Below are 15,775 nucleotides of genomic sequence, written 5' to 3' on the forward strand. Positions count from 1 at the left end.
CGCCTAGTGAATATTTGCTTTCTCTCGTTCTTTTGTCCCTCGTTTTAGGTTTGCACAATAGTCCCCCCAGTGGCTTTTAAGCAACCAACAAATTAGCATGCATACAGAGCCTTATAAACCTAGACTAAATCTGGTTGTCCAATAAATACAAAAAAAGCACGAAATGAAATTTAAGGATTGCTGAAGCGCAGCTTTGCAATATGTCCTGCCATGTGGCCTCTTGTACATCGGGCATGTTGCGTTAACGATTGCCTTGGCAAGCATGTGTGTGCTTGCTCAAGAACAAGCAAGGACGCAATTTGACATTATGAGACGACCTGCAACAATAATAAACTAGCCTCTGCACACTTGGCCACTCGAAGAGATACAAGAACCATCCCACATTCCCACACAATTCACCATTGTGCCAGCATTGCCAAGTGTTTTTTTTTTATTATTATTCACATTCCATGCGGGCATATGCATCAAGTACACATTTCCTAAGGTATCCTTAAAACAAATTCTCATCTTTCAATTAAATCCTGCGTTGGTGGTCTGCACTTTTACTCATCCGGTCTTGAGTGGAATGTTGGGCCAAGGTTTTGGCTGTAGGCTGTCGGTAAAGTGTTCATAGGAAAGCTGCGCGGCCATCTCCATGTCTCGCACTGAGGCTGCAGCAGTTGGCCCATACAGATGATGGAGCTGGTGTCTGTAAGAGGCTGGCGCAGTTGCTTTCTGCCGCTCCTGCGAGTACCCCGAGTTACCTGCATGTCAACAGACAAGGCAGGCATTAGGATACTTTCAGTCACTCAAAAGGAACAAAGACAACTTTGATTAGGAAATGAAAGAGCATTCCAGACTGAATTAAGCAATATCATGGTAAAACAAAAATGAAACAAAAGAACAAATACCAAACCAAAAGAAGTTCTATTAAGTGAAATTCATAGTGGCTACAGGCATATATATAGCAAAAGATATACACAGACAGCATTAGGAAGTACGCTTGTGATGCTTTAAGAATGTTTCTTAAAAAAACATGTCGCATTAGTTCCCCTTATAGGGTAGTTGTCTGTGAAAGCAATACTTAACAAAAACGCATTTCGTAATTCTCAAAAGACAAGCTATCGATTCTCACTTTGAATGATCCTTTTAAAATAGAAGGTCAGGGGATGCCACTGAGTTTTTAAAGCTTCATCGTTTGTGGGAATTGAGACTAGCCAGCCGCCACTACGCAGGCTTTGCCGCCTATTTCTGCCGCTCTCATGTCCTGACATGACTCTCCCCTCCTATGCGTTCTGTCGCTCCGGGGAAGTGGGAGTGAGTATTAACGCCTCTCACCCGGTAGCGGAGTTCGACTGTGGCGCCATGCGCGGATTCTCTCAGAAGTGAGTCAGAACCTTTCTGGGACAACAAGGGTGAGCACGCTTTTCTTTCCTGTTCGTCGGCTCCTATTGTTTGGGGCTTTTCGGACTTCACAAACGGCGGCGTGCACCCACGGGGACGCTCACCTTTTCATCACCCCTTTCGAACGCTAGGCCGAAGAGCGGTGCAATGTCTTAACACGTGGTCGTACTACGCCAACCTTTATCTCCTGAAGCTAATGCAAGCGGAGTTTTGCCTTCGCTCGAGCGACCGCGCCCTGTTTGTACCGGTGTCACCGTGAATCACTTTTGCCCACGGAGACGTGCTCGCAGCACCCTGTGTAGTACTATTCGCCCAGGGTGGATAAGCTCATTTGCTTTCTCGCCGCCCCTGTTGCAACGGGCTCTGTACTAAGTATTTGGTGTTGCCGCAGGCAATAAAATGTTGCAGCCTTGAGCAGTACCGTGTTCTCGCTACGGCGACGATTAACACGTGCCTTATAAATCGCTAAGACCGGACCAATGCTAGTGGCCGTACTTCTTCGGGATACGTGTATACTACACGCTCCAAAAAATTTTCTGCCTTTTCTGTATAGTCTTCCAGTATATACGCTCCAAAAAATTTTCTGCCTTTTCTGTATAGTCTTCCAGTCTATCTATCTATCTAGTCTTCCATTCCCCTAGATGGAATTGCTTTCACACATGAAAGAATATATAGATAATGTTGATACTGTAGCTTTTCAAAATGCAACAGACCTAGTGTTCGAAACCACTTTATTCATTCTGGGAAGTGTGCATCTATCTACAAAAGCAAAGAATTACTATAGTGTTTTGTGTAGTGCAAATACTTATAGACATTTTTTTGGCTAGTACTGACTGCAACGCTTCTACACATACTGCCAATGTTTCTACATGCAAAGTAGGAAAGCTCAGCCCCCCGCCCCCTGTTGATACGCCTATGCTAACAACGCACATGCACGAAGTATTAGACACCTGGTGACGTCTCCTTTCAAAATGCGGGCTCGCAATGTTGGCACTGTTCACCTGCCCGCATCCACATGATTTGCCGGCTTGTGGATACCTGGCAACCTAGCAGCATAAAAACTCTGGAGACCGCAGAGGAGGGGGGGGGGGTGCTTTTTTTTTTCTGCATGTCAGAAATTACTGAGACTGAGATATTTGTGACCCACTTTGAATGTTTCGTCCACTGCAACTGCGAAAGCCCGGTGTTTCAGAGCCTCCATCATCGTGTTTTCGGCATCTGCAGCTGTTTCCCCGACTATGTCAGTTTTTTTTTCTTATTTGCACCCATACCGCTTCGTGTCCTCGCACTTCAGGAACATTATCTAAAACAACAGACCTGTGTCACTAACGCTGAGCGGCATTCTACACTAAATCCCATGACTAGGTATTCTGTGCGTATTGCACTCTCTTCGCAGCTCTTTTGGAAGAAACTCCCGATGTTGTGCTGCCCCTCTGCAACACGAACATAGGTGTGGTGCTTCTGTGAAGCGACGTGCACTTTTATGTCGGCCTTGCCGCCATGTCTATTCGCTTACATCACAGGCTCACGTGGTATAGAATCCATTCTTGGCACCCTTCCACAAAGTCAAAAGCACAGACATTCAGTTGCATATGAGTTCACAAACAGTTGCAAGTATTTCCTTGCTTTTAACATGTTCACATAAAAGAGCTCATTTCGCGGAAATTCCAGCATCGGTGGTTGTGAGCGAAAAATCATCTTATGCATGACTGTAAAGCCGACAATGATGCAAATAAATAAACAAATCTCTGGTCAGAGCAGCAATCAAACCCGAGTTGTTTGGGTCCAAGTGGGGATAGAACTTATGTCATTTACAAGGCAAACGATCGAATGCGGTCGTTTGTATAGCAAGTGTACTAAACGGCCAAGCGTCTGCTTGTGAATAGCGTGGAAAAACCTTCCTCTGCTTGGAAATGCGTTGAAAGTAACTTTCGTGCTATAATGAGAACTAGCAGACAATAACGACAGGTGAAATATTGGGTGTTCAGCCTGGGAGCCAAGAAATGGGGCAGACTGCTGGCAAGTGGTAACCAAAACACTTTATTCCCTCTCCCCAATTCTCATATATACGCTCGATGGACTGTAGCGCCTCCTTGTGGCAACATGCCTCAAGCAACACTGGCAGCGCCCTCTACATCCCTCCTTTTCACATTTTATGGGGCAGGTCTTTACAAGTTCAAACGTCGGAGCGGCCTCACTATACGACCACTGCAAGTCCGTGTCACATATTCCTGTGACGTTACTTCTGGTAGCACAGGTTCTTGCGGAGCTTCAGGTTGGAAGTTTTCGGGAGCGGCTGGCGGAGAAACTGGCATAGTTGGGCTAGACTCGTTTCTGTTGAATTACACTGCAGGACGCCTCTGTGGGTCTGAACAAGGTAGGATCGTGGACGCTGGGCCTGTGAAAGCACTTCCCCACTGCAGCACCTGTGAGTGATCCACACATAGTCGCCAGGACTTGGAGGAATCAACTTGCTTGAAGCCCGACGGCGATTGTAGTTCTTCGCTTCCTCTGCCCTGTAACCCGTATCCTTTTCCCTGAAACTCGTATGCCACGGTAATGACGGCACCAGTTGTTCCGGTAGTCGTGGGAGACATGTTTGCAATTTCCTTCCCATCGGAACTTGGGCCGGAGAAATGCCGTTTGGACCGGGCATGTCACGGTATGACAGCAAAGCCAGGTAAGGACGAGGACTTTTGGAGAGCAAGTCTTTTACAGAGCATACTACGTACTCCACCTCTCCATTGCTCTGGGGATACCTTGGGCTGCTGGTCTCATAATGAAAGCCATATGACTGTGCAAAGTCTGCAAACAGATATGACATGAAATGCGGTTTCTTGTCAGTCCGGACCATGTCTGGTACAGCAAGACGGGCAATGCAGCTCTTGATTGAAGAACTGACGGCAGGTGCCGTGATGGACCCCACAGAGATTACTTCGGGGAACCTGGGATAATAATCAACAATTAAGACGTAATCGTGCCCTTTCAGTTGAAACATATTGATGCCAAGGTGCTGCCATGGCCTGTCAGGTTTAACCGTTGACAACATAAGCTCGGATCGCTGAACTTTAGTCTCAGAGTATACAGCACAGTACAACACCGTATGCTCTACATGGATGTTAAAGCTAGGCCACCAAACAGTCTCCCTGGCTTGTTCTTGGCAGTGGCACACTCCCTAATGCCCTTCGTGTAATAGGGCGAGAATGTCCTGGCGCAATGCTGATGGAATCGGAAGTCGTCGGCCCAGCAGACAGATGCTGTTGTATACGCTCAGTCTGTCTCTCTTCCATCCAAAACCGAGTGACCTGCAGAGGCACCTCGGTTTTGTCCGCCATCCTTTTGTGCAGTAGGTCATGACTGAAAATCAAACACCATCTTCAGCTTGATGCTTGCGCACATTGTCCAGGCGTCTTGCTACCAGAGGCGGAAATTCCTTAAACACTTCGCTGAAGAATAGCTCAAACGTCTCCATTATAGAGGTAGCCGGCACTTCAGAGGGTGTTCATGGCAAAGTGTCTGCCATAGCCAAGTGCTCCCTCGGCCCATATTTCACCACATACTGATAGCGCATCAGTTTTATTTTTATTTGTTGTATGCGAGGTGGCACGAGCTCTAGATCCTTGTTACCCAGAAATGTAAAATGTAACCAGAGGAAAATGGTCTATCTCTATTTTGAAGGTGAACCCTCTTTATTTTGAAGGTGAACCCGCAAAAGAACTGATCGTATTGTGAAACAGCCCAAGTCACGGCTAGACACACTTTCTCTGTCTGGCTGTAGCACGCTTCTGTCAAAGTGAGCGCTCTTAAAGCTTACGCAACGGCCCGTCGAGTACCTTCAGGCTGGTCCTGTAGGAGTACCGCTTCCAGGCCATAAGAACTGGCATCCGCGGATAATACTGTGTGGTTACAAGAATTGTGTTTAACGATGCATGTTTCCAAGCTCAGCAACAGCTTCAGGCGTGAGAAGGCAGCTTCTTGACTGTCACCCCAAGTCCAGGTGCTGTTCTTGTTCAAAAGAAAACGAATGGGCTCCGTAACATCGGATAAGTGAGGTATGAAGCGTGCGACATGGTTGGTCATTCCAAGTAACCGTCATACTCCACTGACGTCGGTCAGCGGCGGCAGCTCCTTGACAACCTTTTAGTCTGGGACTGGTGAAATCCCATCTGCTCCAACCACTGCACCCAGGAACTTCTCTGAGGTGACCCTGAATGCGCACTTCTTTTTTTTGAGGGTGACACCCTCTTCTTCAAGCGGGCCAGAACAGCATTCAGGCGCTCGTCATGCTCCTGACAGTCTTTGCCGAAAATTACAATGTTGTCAATTATGTTCACGACCCCAAGCAAGTGCTCAAGGATTCTTGAAATTAACTGTTGGAAGTAATCAGCTGCCGTGGCAACACCAAAAGGTAGTCTCTTATAACAATACCGACTGAACGGCGTGATGAAAGTCGCGAGTTCCTGGCTGTCGGCACTCAGCTTCACCTGATGGAAGCTAGACCGTGAATCCAACTTGGATAACACCCGTGCTCCACTTAACTGGTCATAAACCTGTTCCACCATTGTCAATATAAAGCGCTCCCTTTCAATTACTGCATTAAGCTTCGTCAGGTCAACACAAATCCTGTAGTCGCCAGATGACTTGGACACGACTACGAGTCCGAAGCACCACTCCGTTGGCGTCTCTACCTTTCGTATGACATCCTGAGAGTCCTATTCATCCAGCTCTCTCTTGTGGACAATGTTTAAAGGAATTGAAATTCGTTGTGGAGCACTCAAGAAAAATGGACGGGCGCCGGCTTTGAGGCCTATGCGGTATTCAGCTTGCTGAAATTCCCCCAGTCCGTGGAAAATTTTAGGGGAGAACCTCCTTAATGTGTGGGTCTGTCTTTCCTCCGATGGTGTAGGTAGCCACCATCGACAAAGTAGTAGGACAAAGTAGTAGGCAGTTTCGTAAAGTGCTCAACCTATAGTTACACTTTAGCAAACTGCCTACTACTTTGTCCTTGCAAACATCTTGCTAAACCCCATCACCGATCCATCACTTCACTGACCTTAAGGCCGTTATTGTGAAGGAAGAACGAAAGCGACGTATAGCTACAACTTACCAATATTAAAATTTCTTGTATAAATATATACAGTGTTTGTGACGTCTTTGATTATGTAGTGGGCGATATTAACGGATGGTTCACAGTTTAGCGATGATACCTTCCAGCGCTTCACCACACTTATCATCATTCACTCCGTGGATATGCAGTGATTTTTTTTTTAGGGGAATGAACGCACTTGGCAGAATCCCCGAAATGAACGACCCTAAGGGCTTCAATTGCAGGCAGCCCTAGTAGGTGTGTACTGTGACGGTCAGGCATACAAGGTCTGCACTGTTGCTTTGCCGCGCCTTGAAGTTGCTTTGAAGGTAATGAGAACGTGAAAAGTCTGTTCACCTGGGTCTAAGACTTCCCCTTCAACAGAATCTAGCACCCGCGGTCGACTTGCAAAGACGGCGAGACCACAGACACTTCTGCGCCGAAGTTTATCTTGCCCGTTGACAAGTATTTACCATGTACTTTCTAGGCCTGAATCCACGTTGTGAAGTTCGATGAAACGGAGCAAGTCGTTTCTGTTCTTCATACAAACTTCGGCAAAATGCCCTACCTTTCTGCGATAGCGGCATACCGATTTTCCGGGCCGAGCAGTTTTTGCAAGGGTGTCGCTGACGCCCACAAAATTGACATGATAGCACAGCTGAATGTTCAGACTGAAAGCAAAAAGGGGACGAATCGATGTTTAGCATTTCGGCAAGGGCGTTATCCACACTCTATCTTTGGCGGGATGACCACTCTTTCTCTATGTCCTCATGAATGGGGGCTTGGCACAGCGTTTCTTGGGCGGTAAGTTTTGTGCACTGGCATAATTGATCAGACAGCCTCTCGTCACTTATACCTACGACCAATCTGTCACGAATAGGACAGTCCTCGACCAGCGGGCTCTTGTAGCTGCAGCGCTTTACCAGGTTACGTAACGCCATGAAAAAGTCATCCACAAATTCGCCTGGCTGCTGAATGCAGCGATGAAAATGACGACTTTCGTATATCTCATTCACTGGGTGCACGAAGAGCGAATCCATTTTTTTTTTTTTTTGACAGATGTGAAGGGAAGCGTCTTAGGTGCCGATACCCCCAAGGACGCAAGAATGGATCTGGCTTGCAGTCCCATGCAGAAGTGTCCATACCTGGACCTCGTCACTGACACTGTGAAGGCCGGCCACAAAAGCGTCGTCTTGGAACATTCAAATCCACGTTCGTCATTTTCTGGGGTTAGAAAACGTGAATTTTGCTGGAAGACGAAGGCCATATACGCCCGCCTGAACACTGTTCGCTTTGGCTTTGGCGAGAGTCAATACAGCGTCCTAAGGCATGTCTGATTGACGGTGTAATCCCACTTCTGACACCATGTCCAGCCCGGGAGCCCCTCAAATCCCATATGTATGCTGGGTGGACTGTAGCGCCTCCTTGTGACCACATCCTTCCAGGAACACTGATTGATTGATTGATATGTGGGGTTTAACGTCCCAAAACCACTATATAATTATTCAAGGAACACTGGCAGCGCTCTTACATTGGGGAATGTTATTAGAAGTAATTGTAATGTAAATGTGAAGAAAGAAAGTGGAGGAAAAGATAACTTGCCACTGGAAGAATCCAAGCCTGCAACCGTCGAATAACGCTTTCAATGCTCAACCACTGAGATAAGGTGGCACAGACACTCAGCCGCGTATGATTTGTTATATTTTTTCGTCCACTTTCTTTCTTTACATTTATCGTACAATCACTTCTAATAACATCCCCTATACTTTCTCTGGCATTACTGTTTGTTAGCTCTTATTATTTCTCTGCCTAACAATGAAAATGAGCCCTTAAATTTTACCCTTTCCTTTTTTTATGCTTTACAAACACACGGGTCCTGTTTGCCCGCTTCCCATTACAACATGGAACAAGCATTCATTGAAATCAGGCGGTAAGAACATGTGATTATCATAATGACTTCAAGGTTTAAAGCCGGTCATCCACTACAAAACGCACACATACAGTGCCTATTCTATTAAGGCCACGTAGTGGGTGTATAGCAAGCTAGAAAACGTTTCATGCACTAAGTGTTTGAAGTACACACTAGAAAGAGAACACCACTATCGTGTTCAAATCCTTAAGAAGCAGCTTTAGGGTCCCTTAATTTTTGACACTGCCATCGACCTTCCAACCGAACTCGGGGAAACTCGCGCAACTACGTAATAAACATAAACAACGGCTAAGAAGGTGGCGTAGGCTTAGGGTACAATTTGTGGGAGCCACGACAGTATAGACGCAAAAGTCGTGCTACCTTTTTCATCGCCTTTTTTTGGTACAGTAGCGAGCATGTCTTGCGGCTGCATGCCTTTACCCAGATGTGCGGTACATACTTAGCGGTACATTAGTATGGTTACAATGAACTAGAAGTGCGGTGATGAGTGTTGGAACAGAAAAGGCTGGCATATACGCATGATAAAAAGAGAAACAACACCTGGGCTGCTCCGGTCACTTTTTGAGAGATTCAAGATAGCATTTGTTCAATGTAGAAATTCTGGAGTCTCCCACCCCATTCGGGAGAGTTGGCAGGTATGCTTGTGTCACGTAATCTGTCCTCCAAGCCAGATCGCGCCACGCTCTCACTTTGAAGTCAGAGCGGTCGGAAGCGCTCTGTGTCAGAGGCTGATGCTCTGACTCAGAGCGTCAGCCTTTAAGTGCAAATGCTAATACATGACAGACACAATAAAAAAAAAAAGGTAGAATGCATACATGTCAAGTGGTGAAACAGTTTTGGTGTACTTACCAAGGCTCTTACGATGCAGTGCAGTCTGCTCAAAGAAAGCAATCAGCTCTTCAGTAACTGGCATCTCAAAGTCGCCACCTCGTCCTGTTTCAGACATGTGCACTAAAACAAGAACACAAAACTTGTGAAGGCACTTTGTGTAAAGGCATACTGCACAGACGGTGCAGTCATGGAATGCAGAAATGCAAAGCATTTCTTTGCGTACTGCAAGCATTTTCACGTCTGTCTGTCTGTCTGTCTGTCTGTCTGTCTGTCTGTCTGTCTGTCTGTCTGTCTGTCTGTCTGTCTGTCTGTCTGTCTGTCTGTCTATCTATCTATCCTAATCTAATCTATCTAGCCACCTACACCTGGGTGCTTTCATGATCACCCCCTTGACTTGGGATACACCAAAATTAGTGCAGGAGGGTAAGATGGTTTGACAAATACGACTCCCTGATCATGACATAAGTAATGTCACAATCTCGTCGGTTACGTCCTCACACAATTTCCAAAAAGCAGTGGCACATACCCTGGAGCGGGTATGTGCCACTGGTATGCAGGTATGTGCCACAGGTGATCATCATCATCAGCCTGACTACGTTCATAGTAGGACAAAGGCACTGATTCGCCAGTCAACTCAGTCCTGTGCTTGCTGCTGCCATTTTGTACCCACAAACTTCCTCTGCCAATACTTCAAAAGCTCTGCCAATACTTTTTTGTCTGTTGTGTTTGAGACTTTCATGTTTTGACATTTCTTAATGAGATTCTTTGTTTTCTGGGACAGCTTGCCAGTGCCCTGTCTAACTACCGTACCTCCAACTTCCACTGCACACTCATTAATGATACTTGTCAGATTATCATTCACAGCGTCAACGCTAAGGCTGGTTTCTTTGGTAAGAGCTGAGTACCTGTTCTGCAGTGAGTACCTGTACTTTCCGTCTCAGTGCTAGCTCACTGATTGGCATTTTGTTTCTGTCGTTCATTCTACAAGTCCAGGCGAATTCGAGACCTTAACATTCTATGGTTACTGCATTGTATCTTGCCAAGCACTTCCACATCCTGCACGATGCCTAGGTATGCACCCAGTATAAAGTCTATTTCGTTCTTACTTTCGGCATTAGGGCTCCTTCATGTCCACTTATGGTTCCTTCATTTTTGGTAGAAGGTATTCAAGATCTGTAAATTATTGCATTCTACACATTATATTAATAACTTCCCTCTGACATTTCTAGTACCAATGACATAATCTCCTACTGCCTGGTCTCCAGCCTGCTTCTTCCCTACCTTAGCATTGAAGTCACTTATCAGTATAGTATACTGTGTTTTTACCCTACTCATTGCCAATTCTACGTCCTCATAGAACTTGTCAATATGATTGATTGGGCGAGTTGGTTATACATGATTGTTTGAAATAAGAGCGCACTTCGTAGATGCGGACAGGATAGACAGGAGCAAGCACGTACTACCAACGTTAGGTTTATTCAAAAAGCTGTAAATATATGCAGACAGATGAAACAGTGTCGTGGCACACACGATAAGACCAAATCGCGAACCCTTGTACGTCCAAAACTAGAATAATGCGCTGTTTAGAATTCTACTGCTGACAAACTAATTACCTCATTAGAACGTGTTCAAAATAACTCAACTTGCATCATCTTGTCTATCTACAACCGTACTGCAAGTGTTTCTGCCATGAAATCCTATTTTTCACTAACATCGCTATCTTATCGTTGCAAAATCGCACGTCTCACTCTTTTTCATAATTATATATCATTCATCTCTTAAAAATGAACTAATTTTGCAACCACAATGCATATCATCTAGAATAGACCATTGTCACAAGGTTGGCCTTGAAGCATGCCACACAAAAGCATTCTTTCAATCATTCACTCTTCGAACATCCATCGACTGGAACCACTTTGCTGGTGACATCGTATCAATTCATGATAATCATCTGTTTAGAGGAGCTTTAATTAGCATTGTATCGCTGTTTCTCCTTCCTTTGTATTTTTTGCTCGGTCTACATGTATGCATTCCATTATTCATGATTACATTTTTATTATGTACATGCCTGTATCCTTAGCACATTTCCTAAACCATTATTCATTATTAGTATGTGAACACTATTTTGTCCTTGTTACCACTAGCTTAAACTGTATAATTAGAAGCCTGTGTAATAAAATAATTGTATATGTTTTTTTTCCACTCCCTTCTTCAGTGCCTCTGGCTCTGAGAGTTTTATTAAATAAAAAATAAATAAATTTAGGCCTTAAATACGCATACTTTGTATTTCCAGTTATTGATATATCAAGATATGTTGCGATCCCCTTCGAGTTCGATATATCGGAGATCGACTGTATAACATCTTACAGCTAACATATGAGCACTCGTTCATTTATGTGTTGTCCAACGTCCCTCCATGTTGTACATAAACGTACTGTCCTCTTCTACATCTTGTCTTTTGTTGTTTGAGCTCCTAGACCTATGAACCTTCACACCAGGTTAACAACTCTCAAAGCATTAACAAGCCCCCTGTCGAAGTCTAGTTCTTGGGCAAGAGTGACGACAAGGTGCTTGCCATGCACTGCACATGCATGGCCAAGAACAGCGAAGCCTGCTCGCATCTCGATACGCTGTTGTTCTATGTGAAGTATGGCGTACGTGCATGGGAAGACCACTCGTGCATAAACTACTCCGACAGCTGGCTTCCTCTGCTCGTCAAAATGCTTCATGCCCAATCATTGACTGCAATGAACTTAGCACCGTTTTGATGGAAAGTAAACGCTGTAGCATCACAAAGTTTACCTCCACGACCGGTGGCTTTGGCTCCTACAATAAAGGAGTGGAAGAAATTTTTCAATGCCCTGATTCAATCAGGGCACCAAGCTCCAGCTGCAAGCAACAGACTCATGTTACTGCGATCCTTATGGCTCCCGTAGCCATCCACTCACAGTTGTGGCCCTCGAGGGCCTCTCACACCTTCAACTGTTCCCGGGTAATATCCTCAGGCCAAAAAATTTGTGTATATTAGAGCTGTCAACGCACGGTCACAAGTCCACATCACTTTCACAGTCGCCCGCACGAAGCAGGAATGGATCCAGTTCGCAAAGTCCCGTCTTTTGTTTGTACCACTTGTGACCTTTTTGGCACAGCGTTGTGGTGTGTTCCAGTGACGCTGACATCATTCACGAACCTCCTTGAAGTTCAATTTTTGCCGCCCTTACACTCTATCATACCTACAACCTACGCCAATGCTCGCAAAGATGATTGCGCTACACTCTCCAGCAGTCTCTGACAAAAGAAAAAAAAAGGCTGTCCACCCAGAGTGCACAGCGTCACTGCCATCTGTTCAAGCATTAAGTACATGTGGATAACAAGCATGAAGAGCAAATTGCAACCTAAGCAAGAATCAGGGGTCCTTCCTTGTTGTGGAAATCGTGACGCTCTTTTCTGCCCAACAAGAAATTTTTCTGGTTTTTCAGAAACCTGCAACATGCCTGCGATATGATGGAGATGAATGACCCTTTGTGACAGCCATGGCGACAGCAAATCCTGTTGTCGTCGCTCGAAAAACGTGTGTGTAGTTGGGCCTAAATGTTTCGTATTTGTAGAAAGAGACCGCTGCCTGCTGCGGGCAGCTTTGTGACCTTCACTCACTGTGTGCTTGTCAGCTGTGATGTCTTTACATTCACACTATTTGTGAACCCCACTGTGGCACACACATAATTAAAAAAACAGGAGACGTGCTGCGCACAAATAGAAAGAAAAACAAAACAGTGAGCAAATAGGGGAGGGAGTGAGCAGAGCGGGGTTGACACAATAAAAAACAAAAAAATATCCAATGGGCAAGGAGGCCCCAAGTATCAGTTCGCGGCACTGCAGCGGATGAATGTAGGGGGTGCGTTTAATACACGGGAGAAAAAAATATCCAAATTTTGACTACTGAAGTTGAAGGAGCATTTATTATGCAAGCGCATTCATTACATTAGTAAATATGGTATTTGCAGTTATGGTCCATATATAGGCCTTTTCTTCAATGCCTTGGAAATATCCAACCCCTTGCAGAGCAACATATCTCAACGAAATATAAGTGCATCACCTTACACTTACACCTTACACTTGACCAATTTAAACAGCCAGCATTATTTAGGCCCCTCTGTTTTAACCTTAATGAATGAAGGTGCTACTCCTGGAAACACAGTGCCGATGTTGAACAGATTTGTTATTTCAGAGGCTCAAAGCAATGATCACGCAATGATCCAACTCATGCAAACCTCACTGGCGTTACCAGCACCAACACACAATCACTGGCATTTATTCACTTCTAGTACTCATGTCACACGTGTTTGACAAGCCTTCGAACTGATAGGCATGATATCCTACATGACAGGTTTCAAAAGCCATTGAGTCAATAGTCGATTATCTAGTCAACAGAGCACTTGCACAACTATATCGCAACTTCAAAAGCCAGTGAGCGACAGAAGCAGAAATAGCGCAAACGTGACCTTTCAATTTCAACGTACAAATGCTCACGACAACAAAAATTTAACCAGTATGCTTCAAAATAAGGATATGTGAGCATTATGGATCATTTATTAAGGTATTCTTGCCACTTAAAATGCATCAAATGGATAAACACTGAACATCAGCAGCATGCCTGTCATCATTCTGCCATCTTGCCATGTCTCCTCTGCCACAGTCTCGCTACTCAACAACTTAGAAACTAAATGTGCAGTCCTAACTTTGAATAAACATTAATAAAACTTATTGTAGTTGGTGCATGCTACAAGAAAATTGGACGCAAACCCCCGAAAAGAATAGGTGAAAGGAAAGAGCGTCAACTCACAATGTGACCAATTGTTAAAGAAAACAAAATTGAGAAGTTAGTTATATTTAATAAAAACTGAATTCCTTCCAAAGAGGCAATAAAAAGTAATCCACAGCAAATTGACCCTATAGAAAATAATTTGAGACATGCTAAACAATTTTGTATTATGATAGAAATATTATGGACTCTTGTGGCGAGCTTACATACTATATGCACGTATACATAGTAAAATGGCGAGCAAGTGCCCCTTCCCGCTTTTGGGCGATCAAGAGCCAAATGACTGGTTCCTCCTCCCGAATTTAGTCAGATTATTGTTCACCATAGCGGAGATGCTTGCTTGGCATTTTATAGTACATAGAAAAATGAACAAAGAAAATAAACCACCATGCCCGCGTGGGATGCATAACTATAAGAAAGCCTTTTTACAACAAACTACTTGCTACAGGTGCCCATAAATGGTCATAATTTTTTTGAAATAAGGAAGCACGCACTTCGGTATAAATCTGCGGACAACGACGTACCAACTACGCCCATGTAAGGCATTATATGCGCTTTGTTGATGATAAATCTTAGGTGAATTTTTTGCAATGTGTTACAGTCAACCCACTCATTACACAATTAACTTTGTGTGATGCCTGGTCATTATTTTACTCTTTCAAAATGCTCTATCACAGATGTGATTCCTTACTCGACAGGAGGTCTATTTACAAGAGAGTTTCAAGCCCCAGCATTCCTCTGGAGCAGAATACTGGGCACCACGCAGGGGTCTTGAGTCCAAATCCTATTTTATTCTGGGTATTTTTTAAATGCAAAGCATTTCTTTGCATGCTGCAGATACTTTCAGCATTTTTATCTACTTACCGATTTATCTATCTGCCTACATCTGGGTGTTCTCGTGATCGCCTCCTTAACTTTGTGGGGGAGTACATGCGCCCATGCTTCATTTTTCTTGACGGAACCACGACCATTCTAGCTGCGAGGACAAACTGAAGGAGAGAGACTGTAGCCTTTTTTTGGAGGGTTGTTGACCCCACAGCCAGCGTGCGCTATCCCCCCTTCCCACAGCTCATGAAACAGGACACTTCGTCAGTGGGAGAAACAACCTTCACTGGACAGAGGGAAGCCAGAGGTGAAAGAAAACCGACGAGCAGACAGGGAGATGATCTCTCTTCTGCCAGCCAGCAGCCATGATGCTTCACCTCCGAGCTCCTGCGAGCCACGGCCATTGACTAAAACAATAAGCTTTATTCTTCGTTCTCTTCATGGAGTGGACTATCCTCTAATGATGCATTCAGACTACGAACGAAATCCAAACTTGTCCACGGATGATCCGCCTGCATGCGCATTCACACAACAGACGTAGGAGAGAACAGCCAGATTACTCTCGACCGTAGCCTCTGTGCACACCTGCGCCAGCAGCTGACAGACCAGTGTGACTGTATTTAACAACATGGCAGCTGACAGAACGCAAAGCTCATCGGGCTTTGTCGACCCCTGCGTGGAGCCCAGTATAATTTTTTTTGATGAAAACAGTGTTGTTGGTGGAATGGCTGGATGGGAAGGAAAATCTGCTTTATTGCTGATGAAGACTGACCTCGCATAGGAAGGAAGGGTACAGTGGCGTGACGATATCGGCAGTTTTTTTTTTCCCCGCTTGGTGAATAACAGGTACTGACAGTGAACATTGTACTGCTGCTCTTTGTGTTTGGTGGATAGCATC

The 15,775-nt window shown here is 44.9% G+C and overlaps 1 protein-coding gene across 2 annotated transcripts in view; it reads right to left on the reverse strand.

Moving 5' to 3' along the window:
- Positions 1–412: 412 nt before the first annotated feature.
- Positions 413–15,775, reverse strand: part of LOC119178476 (gem-associated protein 8) — a 31,621-nt gene continuing 16,258 nt past the window's right edge. For both annotated transcript variants that reach the window (XM_037429686.2, XM_037429693.2), the window contains 2 exons: positions 9,249–9,350; positions 413–743 (listed from right to left, as the gene is read on the reverse strand). In XM_037429686.2, the coding sequence (XP_037285583.2) occupies positions 547–743; positions 9,249–9,350 (299 nt within the window). In that variant the 3' untranslated portion in view covers positions 413–546. The remainder of the gene's footprint in view (positions 744–9,248; positions 9,351–15,775) is intronic.

Source organism: Rhipicephalus microplus, chromosome 2 (assembly GCF_043290135.1).
Source record: "Rhipicephalus microplus isolate Deutch F79 chromosome 2, USDA_Rmic, whole genome shotgun sequence".
NCBI lineage: Eukaryota > Metazoa > Arthropoda > Arachnida > Ixodida > Ixodidae > Rhipicephalus > Rhipicephalus microplus.